This window comes from Aphidius gifuensis, linkage group LG6, assembly GCF_014905175.1.
Source record: "Aphidius gifuensis isolate YNYX2018 linkage group LG6, ASM1490517v1, whole genome shotgun sequence".
Lineage (NCBI taxonomy): Eukaryota > Metazoa > Arthropoda > Insecta > Hymenoptera > Braconidae > Aphidius > Aphidius gifuensis.
The window spans coordinates 4182975-4210151 of NC_057793.1; the positions used below are offsets into that span (position 1 = coordinate 4182975).

Genomic DNA, 27177 nt, shown 5'->3' on the forward strand with positions numbered 1-27177 from the left:
TATGTCGAGAAAAGCAATCAAGAGACTACGTTTTTTGAATTTAAAAAGAAAAAAAAAATTTCCCGCGCTATTTGTCTGATGTTTGATGAAGGGTGAAAAGTGCATTCAACAAAAGCGATATCATGGAAAAATAAAAAATTAAAAAAACAAAAAAAAAACAAGAGAGATAAAGTGCGATATATATATATTGAGCAAAAAGAGGGGGGTCAAAGAGGAAAAAAATAAAAAAAAAAAAAAAAACGACAAAAAAGTCGTGCAAGAGGGGAGCAACTAAAGACAAAAGCGAATCAAGCTTCAGTATCCGATCGTCGCTAATTTCGTGTCCTCCACAATTTATTCGTGATTAAGTTGTGTCACAATTTGCAAAATAAATAATAAAAAGATATTAATATTAATATCTGTGATTTAATAAAAAAATATTATTCAATATTTAAGTTGGTTTTTATGATACGAGGCAACAAGTCTCACACGTGATATTAAAAGTCGTGAGAAAAAATCAAGATAAATAACCAAGAACAAAAAAAATAAAGAAAAAAAAAGAAAGACAGGATAAACTTCATTGAGCTTTTTGTGTATTTCTCCAAGCCTAAAAAATTAAATAAAAAAAAACAAAAGAGTTTTGAAAGAAAAAGAGGTTGCTATCGATTATAATTTTTTGGCATTTATTTTGTGCAAATTAGTATTATATTTAATTTATTTTATATATATAATAATTCAGTGAGCATTATTTCGTGTGTTTGTTCGTTATAATATATATGTATATTTAAAAAAAATATATAAAAATCGGGTTCGCGAGACGGCTATTAAAGTTGGAAGACAACAACAAAAAAAGAAAAGAGGTCAGTGACGTAAAAGATACAAAGTGTCTAGAGAAAATTTTGATATTTCAACCACGTGCCAGAGGATAAAACAGGAAAAGTTATCATCATGGCGTCGACAAAACAAATTCATCAACAGTTTCAACAACAACAACAACAACAACAGCAACAACCACAACAACCACAACAACAGCAACAGGCAACAACACCAATAACTGTATCAAAATTATACGTAGGCAATTTGCCGTCGGAATGCAATGAAGCTGCACTTCGTCAATTGTTTAATGAAAATAATTTTGGATGCACAACGATACTTGTTAAACGTGGTGGATATGCATTTGTTGATTGTGCTGATCAATCAACGGCTGATCGGGCCATTGACAAACTCAACGGTGAGTCAAAACTTTTAACAGTAGAAAATAAATTAAAATTTAATTTTAAAAAATAGTAGTAGTACATTTAAAATCTAATTTTATTTAGTTTGTATTTTAATTTATCTGTAGTTTATTATTTGCAATAATCTAACTGTAGTATAGAAAAAAAAATAACTAACTGTAAATAATAGTTGAATTTTTTTTAAATAGAAATTTATGTAGTTATATTTTTTAGATTTATTAACTAATAATATTAATGTTTTTTTTTTGTTTTTTTTTTTTTTTTTGTAAATATGTATACGCTTTTTTGCTGGATTTTTTACAGCTTACAGGTACATTTACAATGATGAAAAAAATATAAGCTCTGGTGGATAACAACTTGCTGAGAACTACTGCCACGATATTTCCCTGGATAATATACACTGCTTTTTATTTTTTTTTAAATTTATTTGCTTGCTTATTATAGTATATTATTAAATTATATTTTCTAGGCTTTGCATGAATCTCGTATCAGTAGTTGTAAAATATAAATAGAAAATATGTATATTTTTGTAGAATTTCAGGAGATACCTGAAAGGACAGAAGACCCTTTAAAATTTATTATTATTTTTTACTATAAATTTTCCCACACTGACGTATTCGTGATGATTTTTTTTAACATTCCTAGAATTTAAAAAATATTAATATTCCAAGCATCATATAATGGGCCAAGAGACTCTTTTCGATAAATTTATGAAAATCACGATGTGTGATTTGAGTGATAAAATTTTTTTTTTAATTTTTTTTCGAGAGACAATAGCTATAAATAAATCGAAATAATTTTTTTCATTTTTAAATGCTATTAGTGAGTCTAGTCAGCAATGTAATACTATTGAGAAACAGATGCGCATTGTGTTGTTGAAAAAAATTTTTATATTAAACTTGCACCAATGAATTTTTTTGAGAACCCCTTCACATGACCTCGCAAGCATTTCCGTTGTTCAAAATAGTTTTTTAATTTTATTTTCTAATTTAGTTAATATTTAAAAAAAAATTACATATGAAAATCTTGCCCTTCAATTATATATTCAAATCATCCAATGAATCATCAATATAAACACATGTTTTTATTAATTGCCAGGTGAACGTTATTTTTTTTTTTTAAATTTCCAATAAGATCACAAAATTAGCCACGAGGTTTATCTATTACAAATTCATAATAGCACATTTTAAACTCAATTGATACCTACATACTGAGCTCCAAAAAAAAGTATAAATCAATTTTTTTTTTACATAAATTTGACGCTGATTGATTATCAAAACACCTATAGCTAATGAAAAAGAAAAAAAAAAAACCTATTACTTATTCAGTCTAATTATTTCTCAATATACTTAAAATATATATACATTTTTTTTTCAACTATTTAAAGTCTAATATTTAAACATCAGTACATCAATCATATGATTATTTTTTAGCGTTTTTTTACCTCAGTAAATATATATTTTCTATTGACAAAAAAAATATTATTCAAGTATTTTCTCAACTGTTATTAAATGTTACTTGAAAAAAAAAATTAAATAAAAAAAAAATATTGGTTTGTCAGCAAGAAGCGTGTTAAATCATATCGAGTTCATAACCGCGTGCCCTAATCGTTTCGTTACACTCGTCACGTCTTACGAAAAACAAGAAGCCCCCGCGATTCGAATTCAGATCGTAAATTCCCTGATGACTACGTAACTCATCGTGAGTGAGTGAGGCTATAGGCTTGTCTAAAAGATGATGAGAAATAAAAAAAATAAGGTTATCTACAATAGTGTTTGAATAATAATAAAATGTCTTTGTCCCACATCATACATACACACATGATTGGAATGCCAGCTTGACGATAACACACTAAACTCAATATACATGACAAATAATAGACTTACATATATTTCAATTATATTATTGTAAAAATTAATGCTTGATTCTTTCTGTAAATAAATAAATAATAAATATTGTAAGCATAATTGTGTGATAGTTTGTTAATAAACCTTGCTCGAATAATCCCGATTAATCCAATTCCTGCTACTTTAGTTGTTGGTAGTTATTTTTTTAATTTTGTTGTTTATTAGAAGAGTATAAATTTGAAGCTAGCTATTAAATTTAATTTGGTATTAATTTGATATAAAACTTTAAATGTAATTGGCTTGAAAAATAAAATTAACAGTATTTTTAAATATTTAATTTTTATGTAATTTGTAATTAGAAATAGTAAATAAATTTAAATATTTTTTACTAATCATTTAGCATGAGATTTATAATTTTTTAAACACAAGGGCGTAAATAAAAATTGAGTCAAAAATTCAAGACAAATGTCAAAAAAAAAAAAAATTTGGCTAGTCGCCAAAAGTGAATGTGTCAGACATGTATTATCGTTGTAAATTTGAAATAGTATAAGTATTTTTATAAACACATGTGTATGTGTTAAATTATAAAAAGTATGGGTCGTAGTGAAAGGAAAGATTCTGGATACAATGGTGCGGCAAGTATATATATTCTGATGGTATAAAAGTCCCTGGAACTTGTTTGGTAAGGTTAGACTTTTTTAGTCTAAACTTGGCTATAAATTTATTATTATTTTTTCTATATACACATATTTTTAAATATAATATTTTTAATATATATACTGTGCACAGTGTTATACTAAATTTTACATTGAACCCATTGATCCGACCTTGTCTTAATCATCTTCATAATAATTTTTATATTTTTCTCACTTATTTTTCATATGTCTACACATATGTATATTATTTATTTCTTTTTTTTTTTTTATTCTATACATATAAACTTGTCTTAATCGTGTGAGTTTTTTTTTACCACACGATAAACCTTTTTAAAGACACACCGAAGCCTCCGGGAGTCGTCAGACTCATCCAATCAACAGGAAACTGCCACATTCTTCCGTCTCGAGTCTCTTTTTTAAAATAAAGATAAAAAAATAAATAAATAACAAAATCCTATTAATTAACTATTTATTAAAAATTAATTTTATCATTTATAAATATTTTTTTTTCTCAACTATATACGCATGCGTGTACATAAGGGTATATAACATTTATTTATTTTTTTACACGTACAAATGTTTATTAAATTTTTTCGGTAGATAAAAATACTAGCAAAAAATAAAACATGCATTAAAAAAATAAAATAAATCAATAATAATAATAATAATGATAAAGGGATTCGTGAGTGTCGGCAACCGCCCTCAGCGTCGACTAGACGAGCAGATGCCCCTAGGAATACATTATATATATTTTAGTTTCTAAAACGAGCGGCATTCATGTAGTCATGGCGGTAGCTTCTTTCCAACGAACGGGTAAAAACGTGTTTACCGAACAAAACATTTATTTCTTAGAAATTAGCACGGTTTAAATTCAACTAAGATGCATATATACCTATTATAATAATAATTCATATAGTTTGCTTCTAAATATGTCTGAGAAATTATATATTAAATCCCTTTATTTATTTTTTTTTTTATTTTCATATATAGATCATCCAGCGATGATTACAAAAGATATATCTATTATAATGGAAATCGAATTTATTTTATTTTTTTCTAAAGATTAGAATGGCGCCACTTTGTGTGATATTGAATATCAAATTTTGTGATACTATATTTAATCTTTAATCTATTGATAAATATTTGATGTTTTTTTTTATTTCATTCAATTTTTATTTTGTAATAAATGCGTATAAATTATTATATAAAAAATATTATTTTTAATTTTTTTGTAGATTGGTATTTAATGTGAAATATTATTTATAAAAATTTAAATCACATTTATTATTTTTATTATCAAAAATTTACAAATAAAAAATCTACCGGAGTTCGGAGTACAATTTGTCGCGTGTCCGTTGTCCACCTGTCACATGGTTGAAAAAATTTGAGCATCCCCGATGCCGGTTTTTCATCATCATGACAAAATTTATGACTATTTCTCGTCAAAACAAACGTGCTATAAAAATTTTTTAAATATATCTATATTAAAAATAAACGAAAAAGTGCTAATGAGATATTTCAATGTCATCAGCATGACATAATTTAGATGATGATTATATACCGGACATGAAAATAATATAAAAAAATATATATATTATTTAAAATATAATTTATTTGTTATTTTTAATTTTGATATTATTATCATTGAATAATTTTTTTGTTTAAATGAGTGACATTTTAATGTGTTCATTGAGAGCCACGGATGGGGTACATTGCCCGCCGCAATTTATTTTATTTATTATATAGTTTAATGTATATATGTATTATATTTAAAAGATTTTGTTTGCCTGCAAAGAGGAAGGAAGTGCTATCTTTAGATTTAGACATGAGGGAAGATTGTGTGGGTTGTTCATGTGGAAGAGGGAAGAAGGAAAGTTTAACTCTTGGGACGATCGAAAGAAACATTTAAAATATATATCAAATAAAATGAGAAATATCATTGAAATTCACACACTGTTTTTAAAAATCTTTCAACAAATTTTATCATCATCTAATTTTTCATAGTATATTTTAATTTAAAAACTATTTCATTATTTTTTTTTGCTTTATGTACAGCTAAATTGACTCATTTTAAAGACATATATAAATTATCGTTTATTTTTCATCCAGTAGTAATCTTAATTTAATATTATAAAACATGAAAAAATATAAATAAAATTTTAACATTATTTCCCACTATTTCCCACTCTAAATTGTCGTATTATATTGCCTTGGTTGACACGTGTTTGTTTTAGATATCCGGCCATTGACTTCCAGCAAATATTAAATAATAATAATATTTTATTAAAAATTAGTCTTTGATTATCCTAAATTTACTACGATCCAACCATACTTTCAAGATAACAAGATATATATATACACTTATCAGTACTTATATATTAAAAGTCAATGTCACATATTTTTAATTTTTTTAATTTTTTTTTTTTCTTATTGAATTATATTTTTACGGATGGAAAATTTTGATAAGAAATTTATTTCACCATATTTTTATTTTTTTTTTTTGTCTTACTCGTTATTATTATTATTATTTATTATTATTTATTATCATCATCATCACTATCGTTATCTTTTATTTATTTTATTTTTATATATATATAGAATTTAATGTTTCAAGTTCGTCATTCAGAAAAAAAAAAAAAAAAAAAACCAACTTGTTCATATTTTGTTATTTTAAATATAGAAAAAACATTATGATAACAGAATTTTTTTTTTTTTATTAGAACGACTAGAAAAATGAATGATAAAAAAAAAAAAAAATAATATTATCGTGAGGGAATTATGAGAGTTTAGTTGTGTCGTCGTGAAACTCTCACAGAATGAATAAGATAAAATGAACAGCTTTATCTTCTGTTGCTCTTCACTTCTGAGCCTAACACTGTTTCCTCTTTTAAATTTTTATAAATTTTTTTTCCTCTTTTTATCTCTTAATTTCTGCTTTTTTTTTCCATTTTACTATATCTTTTTAAGTTTTTTTTTTAACTCTTGGCTTACCCACAACTGGCCATTCATGGGAACGACGAGTCTTTGCGGTCCCGAAGTCAATCCCTCGGTGGGCCAATCGACTTCCGGGTGTGAGATGAACGTGTCATCTATTTTACGCAATTTTTTAAACACATTTTTCACACATATGACACTATAAAATGTTAAAAGAATAAAACATATTCTCTTTGAAAATTATCATGTATAAAATTTATAAATTTTTCATTATAATGAAATTTAATTTTATAAATGTAATTGTATGAGTGAAATGTAATTTGAAACTGTGCTATCACAAAGACAGGTGTCAACGAACATTCGCGATTTCTTTTAATTTTTTAACTTCTCATTTTTCTTTCTGTCAAGCCACTAGCACCTGCCAGGCTTATTTTTTCTCCAAGACAAAAATTATTCGCTGCGGTGATTCAAAAAGAAAAAAAAAATATATAAGATGATAATAAAAATGTATTTTTGTTACCGCACACGAGCGATATATGATGCTCCTTTATTTATAAATATTCACGTAATTTTTTTTAAAAACTAAAGGTGCAATGTTAACGGAAGTAAATGACTTGATTGGACAGATGAATTGGCTCTGGTCAATTGCCAATCTTCATTAACAGGTGAAACTTCAAAGCGTTAAATAAAGATGAATTTTTTTTTATTTTTTCATTGCTGTTATTTAGCTTATAATGAGGGTTTAATTAAAAATTAAATTTGCTTTATATATAAAACCCAAATTAGAAGCAATATATTGTTTTTTATTTTTTCTTTGTCACGAGACAGTTGTCATTAATAATTTTAAAACAAATATTATTTTAATTCATGAGGCGCCTTGTGTATATTTTTCCGGGAATTCTATAGACTTTTGTCTCGCATTTATCCTCCGATGTAACTTAACATTGAACACACCGCATTAAATACATATATAATGTAAAATATCAAAAACCAAAATATACATGTATAGATAAAAAGATAGAGCCAAAAATAAATAATATTCAAAGCTGTGAATACTTGTTAAATGTTTGAATTTATTTGAACTTAAAATAAGGTTATTATGTTAGTTTTTTATTTTATTTTTTTGACAATTTTTAAATATATGGAAGCTTGATAATTATCTGTAGGAAGCTATGAACTTTGTACGTGGATAAAACTTATCATATATAAAACAACTTGAGGAATTTCATTGACTGGCTGTGTGACGTTGCCCAATTGTATTTTATTTCTTTCTCTTTCTTTATTTATCATTTCATTTTTTTTATTTCAAATTTTATTTTGTTATTTCGATTTTGTGACTCAAATGTTTTACGGTATTTGGGAAATATTTGAAAAGTGAAATATATTCCTAGTAGTATATGTCAAAATAAAAAAGCAAGGTTCATTTGATTTGCTCTAAATTGACACCGGGTGTTTAAAGTGGGTGTAGATGATCACTCGTTCGTCAAGCCTCGACATAATTTGCACTGAGAAACAAGATAACCTTATACAAATAAAAATTAAAAAAAATAAAATAAGCAGCAATGAATTAGATGGTTGAAAAAAAATTTAAAAATAACAAGTGATAATGAGTCTCGACTTTTATGTTTTGCAAACTTTTTTATTAATTTGATGAAGCAAGTCTGGACCTATCTTAACGTGCAAAGTCTCAATGTTTTATTTTTCAGTAATAAATAAATTTTCAATTTCATTTTTCCACCAATTTTTTTTCCCAGATGATGATCAGTTTTTAAAATAATTTAAATCTCGCCTACAATCATAAAAAAGCTCAGTGATTTTTGACAGTACAGGTGGCAGGATGACTACTTGTTGTTAAAAAAAATTGTTCAGGCAAAAAGATAACAGACTTATATATATTTTTTGTTGAGAAATATAATGAAAAAAAAAGAAGAGAGCAAGGGAATGACGTGTAGGACATACAGACAACAGAAGTATGCCACAAGGCCAAACCATGAGCATGCAATTTTTACTCTACTCGTTTTTTGCAATTTCTTTTTTTTTTATTCCATTTCTTTTTTTATATATATTTTTTTTAATCTTTGTGTTATTTCTTGGCCCTTGATGACAAAAAAATTAAATTATCGATTGCTTTTGAGCATTGCATACTCATTTTTTGATATATTGGTTAACAAAAAAATAAATAATTATTTTAATATTTTTTATTAATCGAAAATAGTGTTGAAAAAATATTTTATTTATTTTCAATGAAAAAAAAAATATTTTTTAACGTTATATATAGACGATTTAATTTATGTACATAGTATATATGGGATCGGCATTCAGCATCGGTCTGGAATTCGCAACAAGAACCTGTTTGTGATTCTATTCGAAATTTTAAAAGCCGCATAGTCTATTGAAAATCAAAAACTAAAAAATACAAAAAAAAAAAAAAAAATACAAAAATTTGCATCGTTGATCCAGGCAAGTTCTGTTTTAAATGGGCATTTTAAAAAATTTTACCCGATTTTGACGAAAAAATTATTCTAAGGGTATTTTGACCTCCCGATTTCAATAAAAATATCAAAAAAATTCTATCCCTCCGGGAAAGGGTTAAAAAAAATTAATTAAAATTAAAATAATCAAATCCAAGATTCCTGTTAGTATTAGAAAAAAAGTTTAAAAAATAAAAGTAGAGAATAATTTTTTTAGGGGGTAACAAATAAGTTTTTACCATCCGTTTCGGTAATTAATTTTTAAAGTTTATATTTTTTGATTAACGCGTTAGAGACTCAAAACTCTTGTGCGACGCGATAGATATATAAAAAAGAGATAGTTTTATTTCGACCGACGCTATCCGACGCTTCTCGACTGTACCCGACTTGACGCACACTACACTCACAGCTGTTGTATTTACACGCACCGTGAAGTATTAGTGACATAAACTTTCAATTCGAATTCTCTCAATTCTCGTAGAAGCTCGGAATAACAACAAAAACAATTGTTAATAAAAAGAATCTTAACAAATAGCCCCACCATTCAAAAAATGCATCGATTTTGAAAATTTTTTCGTCATATTAAAATTAAATAAACTATCGTATGCGCGTAATAAATTACTATTTCTATTTTCTCGCGGACCGTAATTATTTTTGGGGGGTGGTTTTCGTGAAAATGCCCTGCAACGAACTAAAATTACTACAATTAAGGAAATTTTCCCGTTTTATTTTATTTTTCGGTCCATTATTAAAAAAGTTATTCGATATTTTACGGACAAAAATATTTTTTTTTATTCTTTTCGCGACGCGTAATTATTTTTGTAAAAGGGGTGGTTTTTCGTGAAAATGCCTTCAACGAATAATGTACTACAATTAAAGAAAATTTTCCCGTTTTTATTTTTTTTTTCCGTCCATTATTAAAAAAGTTATTCGTGATTTCTCCGGCGAAAATATTTTTCTATTCTTTCGCGATAGCATAATTACTTTTATTGAAAAAGGATTTCGCGAAAATGCCTAGAAATCAATGTACTACAATTAAAAGAAAATTTTCGTTTTATTTTATTTTTCGGTCAATTATTTAAAGAGTTATTCGATATTTCTCCGACAAAAATATTTTATTTTTAATTCTTTTCGCGACGCGTAATTATTTTTGGGGGAAAAGGGGTGGTTATTTCGCGAAAATGCTATATATCGAAATTAATGTACATAAACCGAAAAAAATTTTCCTGTTTTTATTTTATTTTATATAAATAAATAATTTTTTTTTATTAAATAAATAAATTTTATTACTTATATATATTACAATTTTTTTTATTGTTAATATTCCAAGATTCAGTTGTTCAAACAATTCAACAACTAAAAATTATCAAATTTATACACTTTTTTTTTGTTGTTGAATTATTTAAACAATTCAACTTGGGATATTAACAATAAAAATTAATATAAATAATATTATTGATTCTTATAGAATAAATGAATTTTGTCTTTCCTTATTAACAATAGATATTTACAAAAATAAAAAAGAAAAAAAAATTCAATCATTTAAGAATTTTATTTATTTATGCAAATTATTATTTATTACTTACTATTATTAATTACGCGTCGCGAATTGAAAATAAAATATTTTATCGGAAAATATCGAATAACTCTTTAAATGATTGACCGAAAAATAAAATAAAAACGGAAAATTTTTCTTTAATTGTAGTACATTGATTTCGTTGTGGGCATTTTCATGAAATAACTTTTTGCAAAGTAATTACGCGTCGCAGATTGAAAATAAAATATTTTTTATCGGAGAAATATCGAATAACTCTTTAAACAATTGACCGAAAATAAAATAAACAGGAAAATTTTCTTTAATTGTAGTACATGATTTCGTTGTACATTCGAAATAACCATTTAAAAATAATTACGCGTCGCGAAAATTAAAAATAAAATATTTTGTCGGAAAATATCAGATAACTCTTTAAATAATTGACCGAAAAATAAAATAAAAAGGGAAATTTCTTTTAATTGTAGTACATTGATTTCGTTTGTGGGCATTTTCGAAATAACTTTTCCACCAAAGTAATTACGCGTAAAAGAATAGAAAAAATATTTTCGCCGGAAATCACGAATTTTTTAATGACGAAAAAAATAAAAACGGGAAATTTTTCTTTATTGTAGTACATTAATTTCGTTGAAACATTACAAAAATGCCAAAAATAATACTCGCAAATATTTTGTCCGTAATAATAACTTAATAAGACAAAATAAAAAAAAACGGAAAATTTCAATTAGTACTAAAGGGCATTTCATTTATTTCCCAAAAAGAAAATAAGAGCACATACGCGCATTTTATTTAATACAATGTATTCCATCGATGTGCAAAATGGTGAGAATCAATTCTTTATTACTAATGCTGTTATTGATCTATTTCGAATGTTATGTCACTAATACTACGTATAAAACTCTGAAATGTATCGAGCTAGAAGGATAGCGTCGATATCAAAATAATATCGCGGTCGCAAATGAATGAAATCGTGAAATTAATCAATGAAAACAAAAATTAAATATGATAAAACTTATTTAAGTATTATACGGATAAATCGCGAAATGAACAATAGCAAGGATAAATTTTGATGAAATGGTAATCTATTTCGTCAAAATCTAAAATACCATTAAAAAAGAACTACCTGAATCGTAGAAATAGTCCTGAAACAAAATTATTCTAATATTTTTCAATATTTTAATTAAATTAATAGAATAAATTTCAATCAATAATTTCTTACATGTTTTCTTTTTTCTTATTTCAAATGAGACTTATGACTTATTTCAAATTTAAAATGAAAAAAATCTATTGTAATTTGTAAGGACAACTTGAACACGATGCAATCAAATCCAAGATCAACTAGTCAGTATAGAGAATATAACATTTAAAAAAATAAAAAATGAATAAATATTAGATAAAAATTATTTGCCAGCACATAACAAAATAACTGGTATACATATATAGTTTTAAAACTAACTCACTTATTCACTCACCTACCAGGTATTTTTTTCTTCAAGTATTAGGGAGCACTGAAGAGACCTTGAGCCCCCTGGATCCAGTGAAACTGAGTCCCAAAAAAAACCGGGTGATGTCGGCCTAGTACTGACCCACTATAAAAGCACTTGCCATCTTCCTCATTCATCCAGACAATCATAAATATCTTTCTCTCTTATTTTTTTTATTTTATCCATTTTATTTTTGCCCGCTAACCTACTCTCTTTTGCCCACATAACACCGGCGTTCCCCCATCATCCCTCTTTGCCAATAAAAAAAATAAATAAAAGAACTTGAAAATAAAAAAAAAAAAACAACTAAGGCTTCGAATCGTTCCAAGTTGAATCTCCTTCTCTCTCTTTTTTTTTTTGAAATATATATAAATTTTTTTGATTATTATTTTTCATTTTATCCTCCCTATATACATTTTATCCATTCACTCTCTAACACATGACTCTCTTTCCTACTCATGTACCTCTAAACAACACTCAATAGTTATTTCTCACTCTGCCTTAGGATATCTCCCCAATATCCACCCTGGTAACAACTAACAACGCCTCTGTATTATGTCCATGTGTGCATTTTTTTATATTATTTTTGTCGTCCTGCTTGCTCCCTCAACAAGATCACTGTGTGCGCTTGAGGGAATAGCATAGCAACTGCTGTTTCTGCATTTCTTAGTTCATCGAGCCCCTATAAATTCATACATCTTGTATAACGGGTGTCCAACTTTACAACAAAAACGTTGAAAAAAATATACTTAAAATTTTCCAGCTTTTTTTCCATGACAAATTTTATTTATTTTATTTTTTTTCTTCTCAAATTTTATATACCAATTTTATTATGTACAAAAGAAGCCAGAAAATTGTATGACATTTAATCTTAGTTACGCTTAATTATTTGAGCTTTTTTTTTTTGATATTTATTTTTTCTTTTCATTAAAAAATTGCAGTGTAATTTTTAATTAAAGTTTAAATACAACATTGAGGGTTAATGATTATATATTATGATGATCACCTGTAGATAGATGATAATTTTTTGAAAGCATTTTATGTAAGAAATAATTAGTCCCACTTTTACAAAGACAAGTTAATATAAATTTTATATTTTTTAAGCAAGAATTAAATTGGCTATTAAGTACACATGATTACTCGACTGCAAATATATAAAAAAATAATATCATATTAAAATCTCGTTTGAAGTGTATGTAATTGTGAATTGGCTGTTGACCGAAAACTAGTGATGAAAGATACATTTATATACGCAAACCTGTTATAAAATGTTACATTTAAAATATCTCATAAAAACACTTGCGAATATTATCATAATAATTATTTATATATTTTTTTTTTGGGGTTGAAAAACTCATGGTTGAGAAGAGACCAAAAAAACATTTATATATTATTTTAGCAAGAGGGTAATATTACAATTTGACACGGGCTGATTTCTAAACATAACTAGACTTTGTCAGTCATATTTAAAATTCATTTATTATTATTATTTTATTATAAACTAGTAGTTTATATTGTGTTGATCGTATTTGTGATGAATGATGTAACAAATTCAATGTAACTATTTTTGCATCAATTTTTTATTCATTTAAATATTCACAAGTACCAACAGAAAGACCGGATTCATATTAATTGTTGATGGTAAAATACTTGAGTAAATTCTCAAGCTTGTTTCTTGTAAATTTTATTTTTTATTCAATCGAGAAAAAATTGTTATAAAAATTTTTTACTTGAGCTACATATTTTTATAATATTTTAAATAATTAAATAAAAAAAAAATAAATTTTCCGTTGAATATATAGAAACTGGTTAATGTCCATGATGAAGATTTGCACACCTGGATATTTTTTATTTTTTTTTTATTCTACAATTTTTTATTTTACTTGTTAGGAGAAAAAAAAAAAATATAAATGGATAACAAGAAGATGTATTCATCTGTCTTGTTCGCGTATATATCTTTTCATTTGCGTTAAAAAAAAAAAAAAAAGTATAACGAGAACGCAAAAGGTCGAGGGCCGCCCGTTGGGCAAGACCATGGTGTCTTCTTGAAACCAACAGTTGAAGATAACCAGTGACCATGTTTAAGAATACGTTCACATAACCTCTTGATCCTGATTAGAATATGACTAGAGCTAAACATCGAGCGTTGCTTCAAAGAATTTTATTTTATTTTTTTTCTTTTGCATATTGTATATTTATCATCATATATCTAACAAAACTGGTGCAGTATGACTCTTTTTCAATTTTGCACGTGCAGCTTTCATATATGCAATGATGGTGTACCCGGAAGCTCAAAATTACCAAACGTGGTTTTCTAGTTTTTTTTTATCTTAACATCAGGCTAAACCGGTAAATTTGGTATTGTTTGTTAAAATTATTATTTATTTTTCCATGTGAAACTCGTATATTATTTTTTTATTCTTTTCTTTTCATAAATAAAATATATGCATGACCAAAAACTGTCAGCTATTCATCATTATTTATGCGTATCAAATTGATGATGATTTTTTTTTTTATAGCACTGTGTTTTTGCAATAAATACTTTTGAATTTTTATATAAATATATTGTGAATATTATTAGGTTATTGATAAATAAATTTATATTAATTTATTAATAATTATTTTTGTTTTTCCAGGATACACATATTTGGGATCATCACTTGTTGTCGAGCCATCAGTTGCAAGTACAACAAAAAAACGGTAAGAGTTTAAAAAATATTTATCATGTTAATATTATATATTCAATTAACAATATTAATAATATGAAAATTAACACCTTTACTTGGCATATGATGGTTTAAAATTGCATGTAATATACGGGTGTAATTAGGGCTATACGAGGACGCGTGCTGCTGAATTGTAAGAAAAAAAAGCAACGAGTTATAATAAAAATAAAAATATAATTATGCGCTGATTCGTTTCAGTGGAACTCATTTATATTTTAACGAATAAAAAATAGTCTTTAGTTCAGGACAATTGGTTAATAATGATATTTGGGAGCCGCTGGTTTTTCGAATGCAACGATGCAATAGTCATCAGTGAATGCCTCAAACCCTTTCTCATTTACAAATACTCGCAGTCTCTTGTTAGAAAAAATAATAAAAAAAAAAAAGATACAACAATAAGAAAAAACAGAAGAAGAAGAAGAAATAAAATAAATTTTTTTTTTTTAAATAATCCAGCACCTGCTTTAACTTTTTCGCTCGTGCCATACAACTGCAATCTGTTATATGTTATTTCTACATTGTTCCTATCTTGCCATTTTAAATAACTTCTAAAAAATTTCATTGCCCATTTGCCCATTGAATTGTGTAATTATTAATATTTTGAAAAACACTTTAAAGATACTTAAAAATTTGTTACATTTTTTTTTTCATTTTTAAAGTGAATTTATTTATTTTTTTTGTCTAGTTTTTTCGAATACTCATGCATAGCTTCAAGTTGAATATCAATTTTCATATTGTACAAATTTAAATATATACGGTTAGAATAGAAGAGGAAAAAAAAAAAATCTAGTGCATGAAAAATATAATAGAATAGTAAAAAGATATAACGAAAAACTTGTTTATAAAATATTAAGGGATGTCAGCCCTTCTTGCAACCTACAAACACACATAAAAAAAAAAAATAGATTTGATCAGATTTGTCAAATGTAGTCTTTTTTATTTTCTATATATCTTTTTGTTGGCTTCATTTGAAACCTTTTGAAATTTTCAAAAAGACTGTGAGAAAATAAAAAAAAATTATTTAAATTTTAAATACCTTAACTGTATTATGGTAAATCAATATTTTAATTTGATTAAATTATTGAATTTTAATTATACTCAATTTTATTTTTTAAATTAGGAAAACAACTTTTTTTTTCATTTGATTTTTCCAATAATCAATATTTTGTTTTTTTCAATTTAAAAATATAAATTAAATAATAACATAGAAAACAATATTTATATCAAACACGTGCCCCATATGTTTGACGAATAACCGCAGATGAAAAAAGAAGAAGAAAAAAATAAAAAAATTGGTATTAACCAATGAAGGAACTGCACTTTGCATCACCACATCAAAAACACAATGCAGGCACGTGTATACCACGTCATTATATTCTCCCTTATGCACATGCACCATCCGGAATTGCAGACAAGTATATCTTCCTTTTAAATAAAACCACGTTATATTATACACACACAGACAAATGAATACAATGTCGATTTAGTCAGTTTTTTTTTTCACTCTCACTTTCTTCAATGTGGTCAATTCAAAGCCTTCTGTTATAACAGCTATTATTTATTATTTTTTTATTTATATATATTTTATTTAGTTGGTACCTTTTTTTATTTATTTTTTATATAAATAATATTAATGATCAACTAAAACCACACATGTATATTATTTCAAATTTATATTTCAAATTATCATTGGGTTCTTAGAATTTATTGAATAAAATTTTTCAATTAAAATTTTTTTTTCTTATTCATATATCTTCGTTATAATAATATGATCTTTTTTTTTTTTGGATATATAAAATACAATTTGACTTGAAAATAAAGATAAAAATTGATGATTATTTTTTGTTGAAATTTTTAAATTGATTAAAATAGCAATGTAATTTTGAAATTATAAATGTAAACTTATTATATAAAAATATATATTGTATGAATGACAATTGACTCGTAAATATTTGAAAAAGGGGTTCATGAATTTTGTTAACATTACCATAACAAGTACTGTATGTAATGCATACATTACATCCCTTATATTTTTGGCGCATGTGGTTCAATCAGGTTGCGATTACAATACCGGAAAAAAAAATAATAAAAAATTAAAAGTGTTAAAACGTCACCCTTACCCGGATGCGGTACTTGATGTACATAGTTAATACTTGCATTGAGGTATGTACGTCTTTTTTTTTTTACTCAAATACCAAAGGGGAGAACCCGCCCATCAATGCACTTTGTTCAACTGGTGCAAGGTCATTGCATCACTCGTACAATTACCCTTAAAAATAAAAAAAAAATACAACCCTTATCTGCAGTTAAATGAGCACAAAGATGCAGGTAGATATTAAATACTCTAATCAATATAATATTTTATTTCTTAAATTAAAATAAATATACAATTTAAAATGGAAAATAAATTGTATTGATTATTTATCTTTTATATAAATAATTTTTTTTTAAATTAACGTATTCGTGCTTAAATTCCCCAGGGTTTTTTAAGTTAAAAAAAAATTATTTGGCGCGTGCCAACATCGTGTTGTTTTTTACCTCCTCCTCCTCTTTCTCTTGCAAGTCATGACTACAACGTGAAGTGCAGTCTCCTCCCACCACCCTCTCTTAATCGTGTAGCGCGTGTGTTCATCCTTTGCCACTGGCTTCATCGCAATTCCCACTTCTCTATATGTATACATTTTTTTTTTTTTTTATTATTATTTTAATCCACTGAGACCGACAATTGCCAAGTGCATAGAGAATTAAAATGAATGCACTTGTTGCATCTACATGACATATATATATTTACGATGTACAAGCACGCAAGGCATTCAATTCACCACATATTTTTTTGATCAACACAGCATATTGTGCATTATTAAATGAAACAAATATTGAATTTATTTTTTTATTTTTCATTGATATATTCTAATGCCAGATGATGCATATATTATTAAATAATTCATTGATAAATTTGAATGATATATATTTTTGAGTTGCGAGATTATAAAAATTGCATATAATGCGAGTATATATTGTATAGCCAGTTGTGAAACTAGTTACAAGACACGAGCCTTGTTAATCAAATGAAAAAAATAAAATAAAATTTGAATTCTTTTGTCCATCATATGTGCGACAACAATTTGAATGACTAAAGCATCATTGGCTATTTTATAAATGTGTTATGTATAAATGAGAAATAATTTAATACTCGTCAACGACTTTACAAAATGATGAACCATATATTAGGGTTTAGACATTGCTTTAAATATATGTAGATATATCCGGATCATCCCTTAAAGATATATTTTTTATTTTGCAAAATTTACTAGTGTGTGTCAGTATATAAATTTGTTGACGCGTAAAAGAGGGCATTGCAAATCCAAAACTGGACTTTTGCAAAAGATGAATAATGGGATTTCAATATACAAGACCCCCGTTTCCGTTTCTTTATATATGCCATTTTTTTTTTTTACTTTTATTTACTTTTTTTTTTTCTCACGTGTAACAACTATGGCAAATACAAGTAACAAGTCGAAAACAAGTGATCTCTTTTTTTTTTTTTTTTTTATTTTCTATTGGTATTATTATTTTGATTTTTTTTTTTTTTAATTTTATTTTATTGTGTGAGACCTGGTGTATATCCTTCCAAGTGTTTGCTCAAAGTATCACTCATGCTGCCTTCAAACAATCGCGATTAGGCTGTTTTAGCCAGGATGCAGCTGCCTTAACACTCTGCCGACTGCCTTGCGGCCAAATCTCATATTTAAGATCAAAAATACACTTCACATATATAGCTATAAATTAAATAAACACAAAATGCTAAAAAAAATATTGTCTCGCAAACCTAAAATATCCTAAACCATCAATTTAAAGTGTTAAACAGTTTTTTTATTTCTTAAACTTCAACTTCAACTTTTTACGAAATCAGTCAATTTATTTTTTATTTAATGGTATTTTTTTGTTTTTATTTTGATTGTTTAAGTTATACTAATGATTAGTTGTCCTGGTGTCATAAAATTTCAAAAAGTTTATGTTATTTTTGGCAACTATATTTAGGTATATAACATAATTATACAGGGCTTCTGCAGATAATCTAAATCAAGTAATTTTTTTAGTATTGGTTTTTTGAGCCTGCTGTTTTTGTTTATCTTAAATTAGCTGAAATTTTTATGGCCTTATATACAGCTAACTTTGTCAAGATGTAATATAATTTTTATTTTTATTAAAAAGATAAAAAAAAAATTTAATTAACGTTTGAACAAAGTGATGCTAAACATGGGTTTCCATTTTTTTAATTTTCAAAAAATACCATCTTTAGTAAATCTTATATTTATTTTGTTGATAAAAAAATTTTTTATCCAAAATCTGTTGCATAAATGAGCTTTAATTTGAGATTTAATAAATACAATAATATAGTTACCCTAATGAAGTCCATGAATTTATAACAATGCTATTAAAATTAATTTTTTTTAAAGAAAAATAATAATTAAAAAAACAGTTCAACATTTTATAATAATATAACAAAGTCATTATAATTTTTTCTCCTCTCCATAAAATTATTATTATTACAATAAACAATTTAAATTTTATAAAAATCAATTTTCAAAATGATTATCAAAAGCACATGTGGCCTGATGCGATGCCAGATATATTATTTGTGATAATAAACTTAGATAGCATATAACAAAAAAAAATATAATTTTTTAATAATAATATAAATTCAATATTATTTTTAAATGATAGTGTACATTTGAAAACATTTTTTAAAAATTGCAAACTGGTAGCTGTAATATAAAAAATTCAATTATACTTCTTTTTTTTTTTTTTTATTAATTTGGTGTAATATTTTTTTTTTTAAATTATGAATCATGAAAATAATTTGCTGTTTTATCTTTTTCATGATGCGATGATAGTTGGTAATTGTTTTAAATATTGCCTTAAAAATATATACTTAATATTATTATGATTACAAGTTAAAAACACGCCGAAATAAAAATGAAATTATACATGGGAGTGGAAAAAAAAAAAAGTGAGGAGAATGATCTGGTCTGTTGGCTTGGTTTTATTGTTTTTACACTAAAACACATCTATATATATATATGGGTTTATAAAATATCCGCAGGTGAAGAAATGCAAGAAGGCATCAAGCCTCGTTTAATTATCACAAAATTGAAGCATGCTGACGTGTAATAATTATTGTTATACCGGTCTTTGTCTCAAGTAAACTCATCGTCTCACTATAATATACTCTTTTTATTTTTTATTTTTATATAATTTTTATTATTTTTTTTAAAGCTTTGAAGTGCATCCTTACATCAAGGTTCCGCTTTGAAGCGACAACATAAAGTCAAAGTAGATTATTACGATCGTAAAGTTTTGTGGGCCAAACAAGCGAATAAAAAAGTATATTACGGTCAAGTTAGTGGAGGGTATGTATATACAAAAATAAATACATACAACAAGCTTAAAAGAAAAAAAAAAAAAAAAAACAATTTAAGAGCCCGATTTTTCAGGTGCAATTTTGTTGGTAGACCAACACCTGCTTCATTTATACGAAAAAAATTGAAACCTCAGTAGCAGTAAGAGTTACCTAAAATTATCCTAGTTACCATGATTTTGATATTTATTTTATGCTGCACCTGGTTCATTGTCGGCTAAAATACTTCTAAACATCAAATAAAACAGCTTCTTTTTGATAATGAAAATAATGACCTGCAATTTAATACTGCACTGGACATTTTATTATTTTTTTCATTTACTTTCAAACTGTTTATATATATAATATACATTCCAAAAAAAAAATAAATTCATTTAAAATATTTCCTGTAATTAAAACAATTCAGAGCTAATTTTTTTTTCAAATAAAAAATACACTGAAAATAAGCAGTTGATATTATTTAATTTATTTATAAAATGAAATTTAAATTTAAATGGAAATTTAAATATATTACAAAACCAAAAATTTACCTGATAATTTACGTAATAATAAAGAGGTATTTGTATCATATAATAAGCACGAAAATTTCAATTAAAAAAAAGGGTAAATTAACAAGCGATAATATTTGATGTAAGTTGTATTTAACGACATCAACTCAAACAACATTGATTAAGCATAAATTACGGGTCTTGTAAAAACTACTGGTCGGTATGATATTAATAAAAGGGCTACACCGTTAACCGGTAAATGACATCCCAAATAAGCGTGTTTAAAAAAATCAAATAAAAAAAAACAAAATTATAAAACCGTGAATAGATTGATGTTATAGCTAAATTAGAGTTTTGTTTTTTATTTTTTTTTCAAATGATATTTAACGGCGATTTAGTTTAATTGACGTGAAGCTAAATAAATGATAAAGCTAGATTGTAAGTGGTTTTGAATACTCATTGTGGCACCTGGCCAAAGTTCTGGATCAGATATTTTTTTTGGTCTCTTTTTTTGACATGTTTATCGTTCGATGAACGAGCGATCAACATGCACTTTACAAATACATTAATTAACTATCGTTTCGATGAGTTCAAAGTGTGCGTGACTTTATTGCATTTTGACAAAATAATTTTGTTTTTTTTTTCTCCATTAAACAAGCAAATAACATGCTATTTGAATTTTAATTTTTTGCATTTAACTTTTTAAACTGTTGATCAAATGATAAATAATAAAAAAATATTTTCATAAATTTGTTTCTCTTTTTATTTGCTTGCTGTTTTTTTTTTTTTATTATTTCTATAAGTGTCGAGGGAAAAAAAATTTACAAATTATGCTGTTTATTTTTTTATCGAAAAATTTAATCAAACATTTTTGCGATTTTTGATTTTTTTAATTTTATTTTTGATAATAATCAGTTGACAAATTTTTATACACAATTATCATTTGTATGACATGTTCCGCTGGCAAAATCATTAAAAAAATATAATTTAAAATTTTTTTAATTCAATTAATATATTAAATTTTAAAAAATATATATTTGTTAAATAAAAATTCCAATATCCCATATCCTAATTTTCCAATACTTTTTCCTTATTTTCCAGACCTGGTGGCACCACAAAACCAGATACCCCAACCAGCCAATTCACCAATGGATGGAGGTAAGTTTCATTTCCCAATTTTATTTATTTTTATCCTCAAAACCATAATTCATTTATTCATAAAATTTATCATTAAATTGACAATAATAATTTAAAAGTGAAAAATAAATTATTTTAGAAACAATATTTAATCAATTATTTAAAATTTCTGTCAAGAATATATCAATTAAATTGTAAAATTTAATAATAAAATAATTTTTAAATATTCTTTTGTTTACGGTTAAAATTAGGGGTTGAAAATATAATATATATAAGAATAAGAAAGGGAAGAATCTCTGGGATTTTGAGGGTGCGAGTTGAAGATGTGCCTTGGGATTCAAAAATTTTTGGTATGAAGCAAAGGATATATATAAAAGTCCAAGTATGCACACCAAGTACGTCATGAAATTTTCTTTCAGGGGTTCCATGATAGTCAAGCTATTGATTCGAAAAGTCTCTTTCATCCACAAACATTTTCTCGTTCAATTTATCGTACTCTTTCTCTATTATTTTATATATCATTGTATTAGTTTGTCTCTTCGTTGTAATTTTTGTTCCCCTACTTTTCTTGCTAGTAGTGTAGATCAACGTTATATCAACCCTCTTTACTACATATATAGCATATATCCGAGTGGCGCCTTTTTCACAATTTCTCTCTGCTTCATCTGTTTCTCTGTCTCACAAATCCAACAGAACAAGGCATTATCTTTCACCCTCGATATATACAATCATTTCTCCCCACTTTTCTCTTACAACTTTTTCTCGTTTTCTAACATCCCCTTTTTTTTTTTTTTTTTGGACTATATTCTCTTTACTACTTTAGCCTCCAGCTGCTGTACCAAACAGGCACCATCTTTCTTTTTTTGACATTGCCAATTTTACTCCAGGAACACTGTTGATTTTCAACCAACCAACAAGACCCCATCGAATTATTCTTGACAAAATAAAATCATGATAAAATTTAATATTCAAATGAAAAATTGTATTTATATTTAAAATAATAATATATTTCGAAAAAAAAAAATAATCATTTATTTTTCTTTTTAATAATAATTTTATTTATTAATATATAATTTTTGATTTATGGTATTTAAATTTTTTTTTTCAAGATATTTTAATTTATAATTTGAATGATTACTTGTTTTTTTTTTTCGTTTTTATTATTCGTATCTGTTAAAATTAATAAAACTATCAAGGATTGGGATGGTATGTGTTATGTTAGATCTATCTTTTTTTGTGTAGTAGGTATAATCATTGATTCTTGCCCGGCGGCTACAATTTATATTTACCGTTCTCATGGTTTATATGTATATGCCATCGAAGATTGTACGTGACTGATAAAAAATATTCGTCAATTTAAAGTTTGACAATGCAAATGTCACTTCATCCTATGGCCACCCTAAATTTCAAGTGATCTCTCTCTTTTTTTTAATTTATTTATTTTTATTTTTTTCCCTTTTCATTCGCTAATTTTCATACATACATATACACTCCCTTAAAAAATTAGAAAATCATTCACGATCATACAAGATGCTAAAGAAAATATTTTTTTTTTCAACGTCAACCGAACTATTACTATATAAAATAATAAATATATAATAAAAATTAATTTCAAAGCTTTTTCAATTGAATATATATTTAAATAATTCATTTCTTTTAATATTTCACATTGTTTTTAATTTTATATATGAAAATATAAGGAAAGACATTTTAAATTGAAGACATTGTCTGACCATTTACTTCCATGTCTACTTGTATAAATTAAAAATTTTCTATTACAAATTGCTGCATTAATTGTTTCATACAATTTTTAATACATTTAATATATTTATTGTTTTATATATATATTATGACAGTCACAAATACTTTTTAAATATAATTAAAACAACAAAAAATTCTCAACCCTGTAATTATAAATAACCATTAAATTTGGAAAACAAAAAAAACTTTCAACTCCCCACAGAGCCTACCTCAAAATATCATTATCGACGCAATCAACTGTAACAAAAGACTCGTTCCATATGTCATTATTTTATTAAACAATAATAAAAGTGACCTTGATAATTTCCACTAACCCATACGAAATAAAAAAATTAAAATATACACGCTACTGGTTCATCATCCTCGCAAACAATATTACAATTTTTTTTTTCGTCATTATATTTTATTTTTTTTAAGTGTATCTTGGTTGTAACGCTTCGGTTGTTATTTTTATACGCCCATTATGGCCAGTGTCCATTGTCAGGTATTGCCAAAAAACTGTTGAGGGCTAAAATGTCTGTTTTGGAAAAAAAAAAAAAGGTTGGCCTTGATGCCATTCCCCTGATGAACGATTCCGGCTTACCGCGAATTTTGGCAGTTTGCTTGTATTTTATATACATGCTTTATTTTCAAACATGTATTTTTTTTTTACTATATATATACCTTTACACTCATGTCAGCTCCAGACTTCCTGCCCTTCTGTAATAGTTATAGCTACACGAAGCAACAAACGCCGGTTGTTTGAGTTGAACTAGTCTCTTACTGATGGTCCCCTGACCTTCGATAGATAATCAATATATTTATATACACGATGACACACCCGCTCTTTTTTTTTTATCTCAAGATCTTATCGTTTGTAATAATAATCCACAAAGAAAATATTAATTACTCCATCAATAGTCGTTAACAGTGGCTCGCATCTTTTCACGAAAATATATATTTTTTGTTAATTTTTTAAATTAATTTTTTTTTCATTTATAAATTGATTAAATTGATTTTAATTACTGTAATAAAATTATATTTATTATTTAGTTTTAAAAAAAAACATTATTTTTTTTTATTTTGTCCCAAAGGTCTTGTGTCATTTATTTTTCAAATTTTCTTCTCTCGATTTTTTTGGATCTACCAAGCATGCAATTATGCTCTTTTTTTATAAAATAATTTTAACCAATCAATTATCTTCTTGACCAAGCATAAAATAAAATTCACTTTTGTTGAGAATCTTTAGAAGCCTTTAATATTTTCTTATTCGTTTATCGAATGGAACAGAAATCGACGTGCATCATAAGAACAAAGAGCTTGCACTTTGTTAAAAAGCTTTGAAAAATTAAAAAAAAAAATTATTAAACACAATTAATAATAATTATTTTTATATAATATAATATTTTTTTTATTTGAAACGTCATTTATATAATGACTCATTAATTCTATATACACTAGAATTATTTTATTATTTATCTAAATTTATTTTTTCTTTTCATTTGTTAATTTGATATACAAAAAAAAAAAAAAAAAAAATTAACATATTTACGTCATCAGTTGAATCAGTTATGTATTATTATTTTTTTTATTTTTTCTATAACTACCAATAGAAAACTAATAATCAGTCATAGATCTTGATGTTTTGTTCAGTGTTATATCTATCGCTTGTGATTGCTAACGAGATATTGCGCAAATCAAGCCCAACAATCTTAACGACTTTTTCATTTATTTATTTATTTTTTTCTACGTAGACAAATTATTTATACACGCATGTATACACAAACAGTTTAAATATATACGGTATATTATGTAATATTGGATAATTTAAATGTGTATATATTTTGTCGATTCTTGTTGCTTGTTTTCTTGGATGGAATGGATTGACGAGATAATCACGTAACGGGGGTCCAATTCTACAACGATGCCGAAAGAAGGTCGCATTCATCAGGCCAATAATTCATTTTGCCTGCAGATAAATTTAATTTTTCTTTTTGTACATGCCGCGTACCTTCACCACTATTAAAAAACATTTTTTTTTTTTTTATTATTATTTTATTTTTATTAATAAAAATAAAATAATAATCTTTTGTATTCGTAGAAAAAATAATATTTTTACTTTTTTATTTTTAATTATTTCTTCAAATTTAAGACATGCAAAAAAATAATAATAATAATTCAATAATGACAATAGTTTTTAGCAAGGGTTGACTTTTATTATTTTTTTTTTTTTTTTTCAACTTCTTGAGAGGACTTTGACTTTACGATGCAATTCGAGTTTTTTTTTTTTCATATATTTTTTTCACCCCGATATAATTCTTTTGTACTTGCACCACTTGTTACAAGTTGTCTAACGCGTTTTTTCATTTTTTTTTTTAACATCCGTATTCAACAACAATATAAAGAAAATAAAAAACATGCCCTCTTCCTCCTGGTTTATCAACTGAATTTTTATTTCAATTTTTTATTTTGTTATTCATTCAAGTTTTTTTTTTCTTTTTTTTTTTTTTTTTTCATCGTCACACATTTGTATATACTTGTATTGTGAATCTACGTAATTCAACAATTTATAGTCACAATTTTGTCGCGTAACCGGAAGACTTGAGAAAATTATTTCATTTTTATTTTTATTTTTTATTTTTTACAGGTGTTGTATTGAGTTCCTGTTATAAATTGTGACCACACAAAGTATTAAAATAAAAATATAAATTTATTGTATGCATTATTAGTATACAGGATCAACAAACTGTTGAATATATTTTTTTTTTTCATTTTTAACAAACGATAAAAAGTCTTTTATTAATTTTGAATTGAAAAATTGAATTAAAATTTGAGACAGTATTTTAAAAAATAAATTTCTTAGTTATTCAAGTTAATTTTCCTAAATAAAATTCATTAGATCAATGCCAAATTAATATTTATAAATTTATATTTATAAATTAATATTTATCAAAAACAATATATATTTATTTTTATTTATTTGACATTATGATATCGTCACACAGCATGTGGTTTTGATGACTTTTTTTTATTGGCAATCAGTGAGTTGAAGTGAACATAAATAATGCCAAAGCCAATATGAAAAATCCAACAATCAAAAAAGGCAACAAAGTCAATTTGAAAGTTAATAGAGAAAATAAAAAAATTATATAAGACAAATATAAATAGAAGAAACTCAAGGGGCATTTTGTGGTTTGGCCTATTGCTTATGGTTCGTCAAACGAGTACCAAATATATAATAACTTTATTTGAGCTTTTATTTTTTTTAAATGTTTTTTGTCAAGTTATAAATTTATGGTTAACCGGAAAAATTATTATACATATTATTAATTGACAATTGACAATAATAGTGAGCGTGAGAATTTTACAATTCAATTTTTTTTTCAACGTTTGATATTAATAATAAAAAATTCAAAATATCAATGAAAATTAATTAATATTTATACCTTTCATTTGACTATATCATTGCTGGATTGTTGTGAATATTTTTTTACATTTATTATATT

The 27177-nt window shown here is 25.6% G+C and overlaps 1 protein-coding gene across 2 annotated transcripts in view; it reads left to right on the forward strand.

The window, feature by feature from the left end:
* The first annotated feature begins 207 nt into the window (after window positions 1-207).
* Window positions 208-27177, forward strand: part of LOC122858959 (insulin-like growth factor 2 mRNA-binding protein 2) — a 61293-nt gene continuing 34323 nt past the window's right edge. Inside the window, exons 1-3 of one of the 2 annotated variants that reach the window (XM_044162219.1) lie at window positions 208-1210; window positions 14795-14858; window positions 21896-21952. In XM_044162219.1, the coding sequence (XP_044018154.1) occupies window positions 928-1210; window positions 14795-14858; window positions 21896-21952 (404 nt within the window). In that variant the 5' untranslated portion in view covers window positions 208-927. The remainder of the gene's footprint in view (window positions 1211-14794; window positions 14859-21895; window positions 21953-27177) is intronic. The other variant, XM_044162220.1, reaches the window with a different exon arrangement.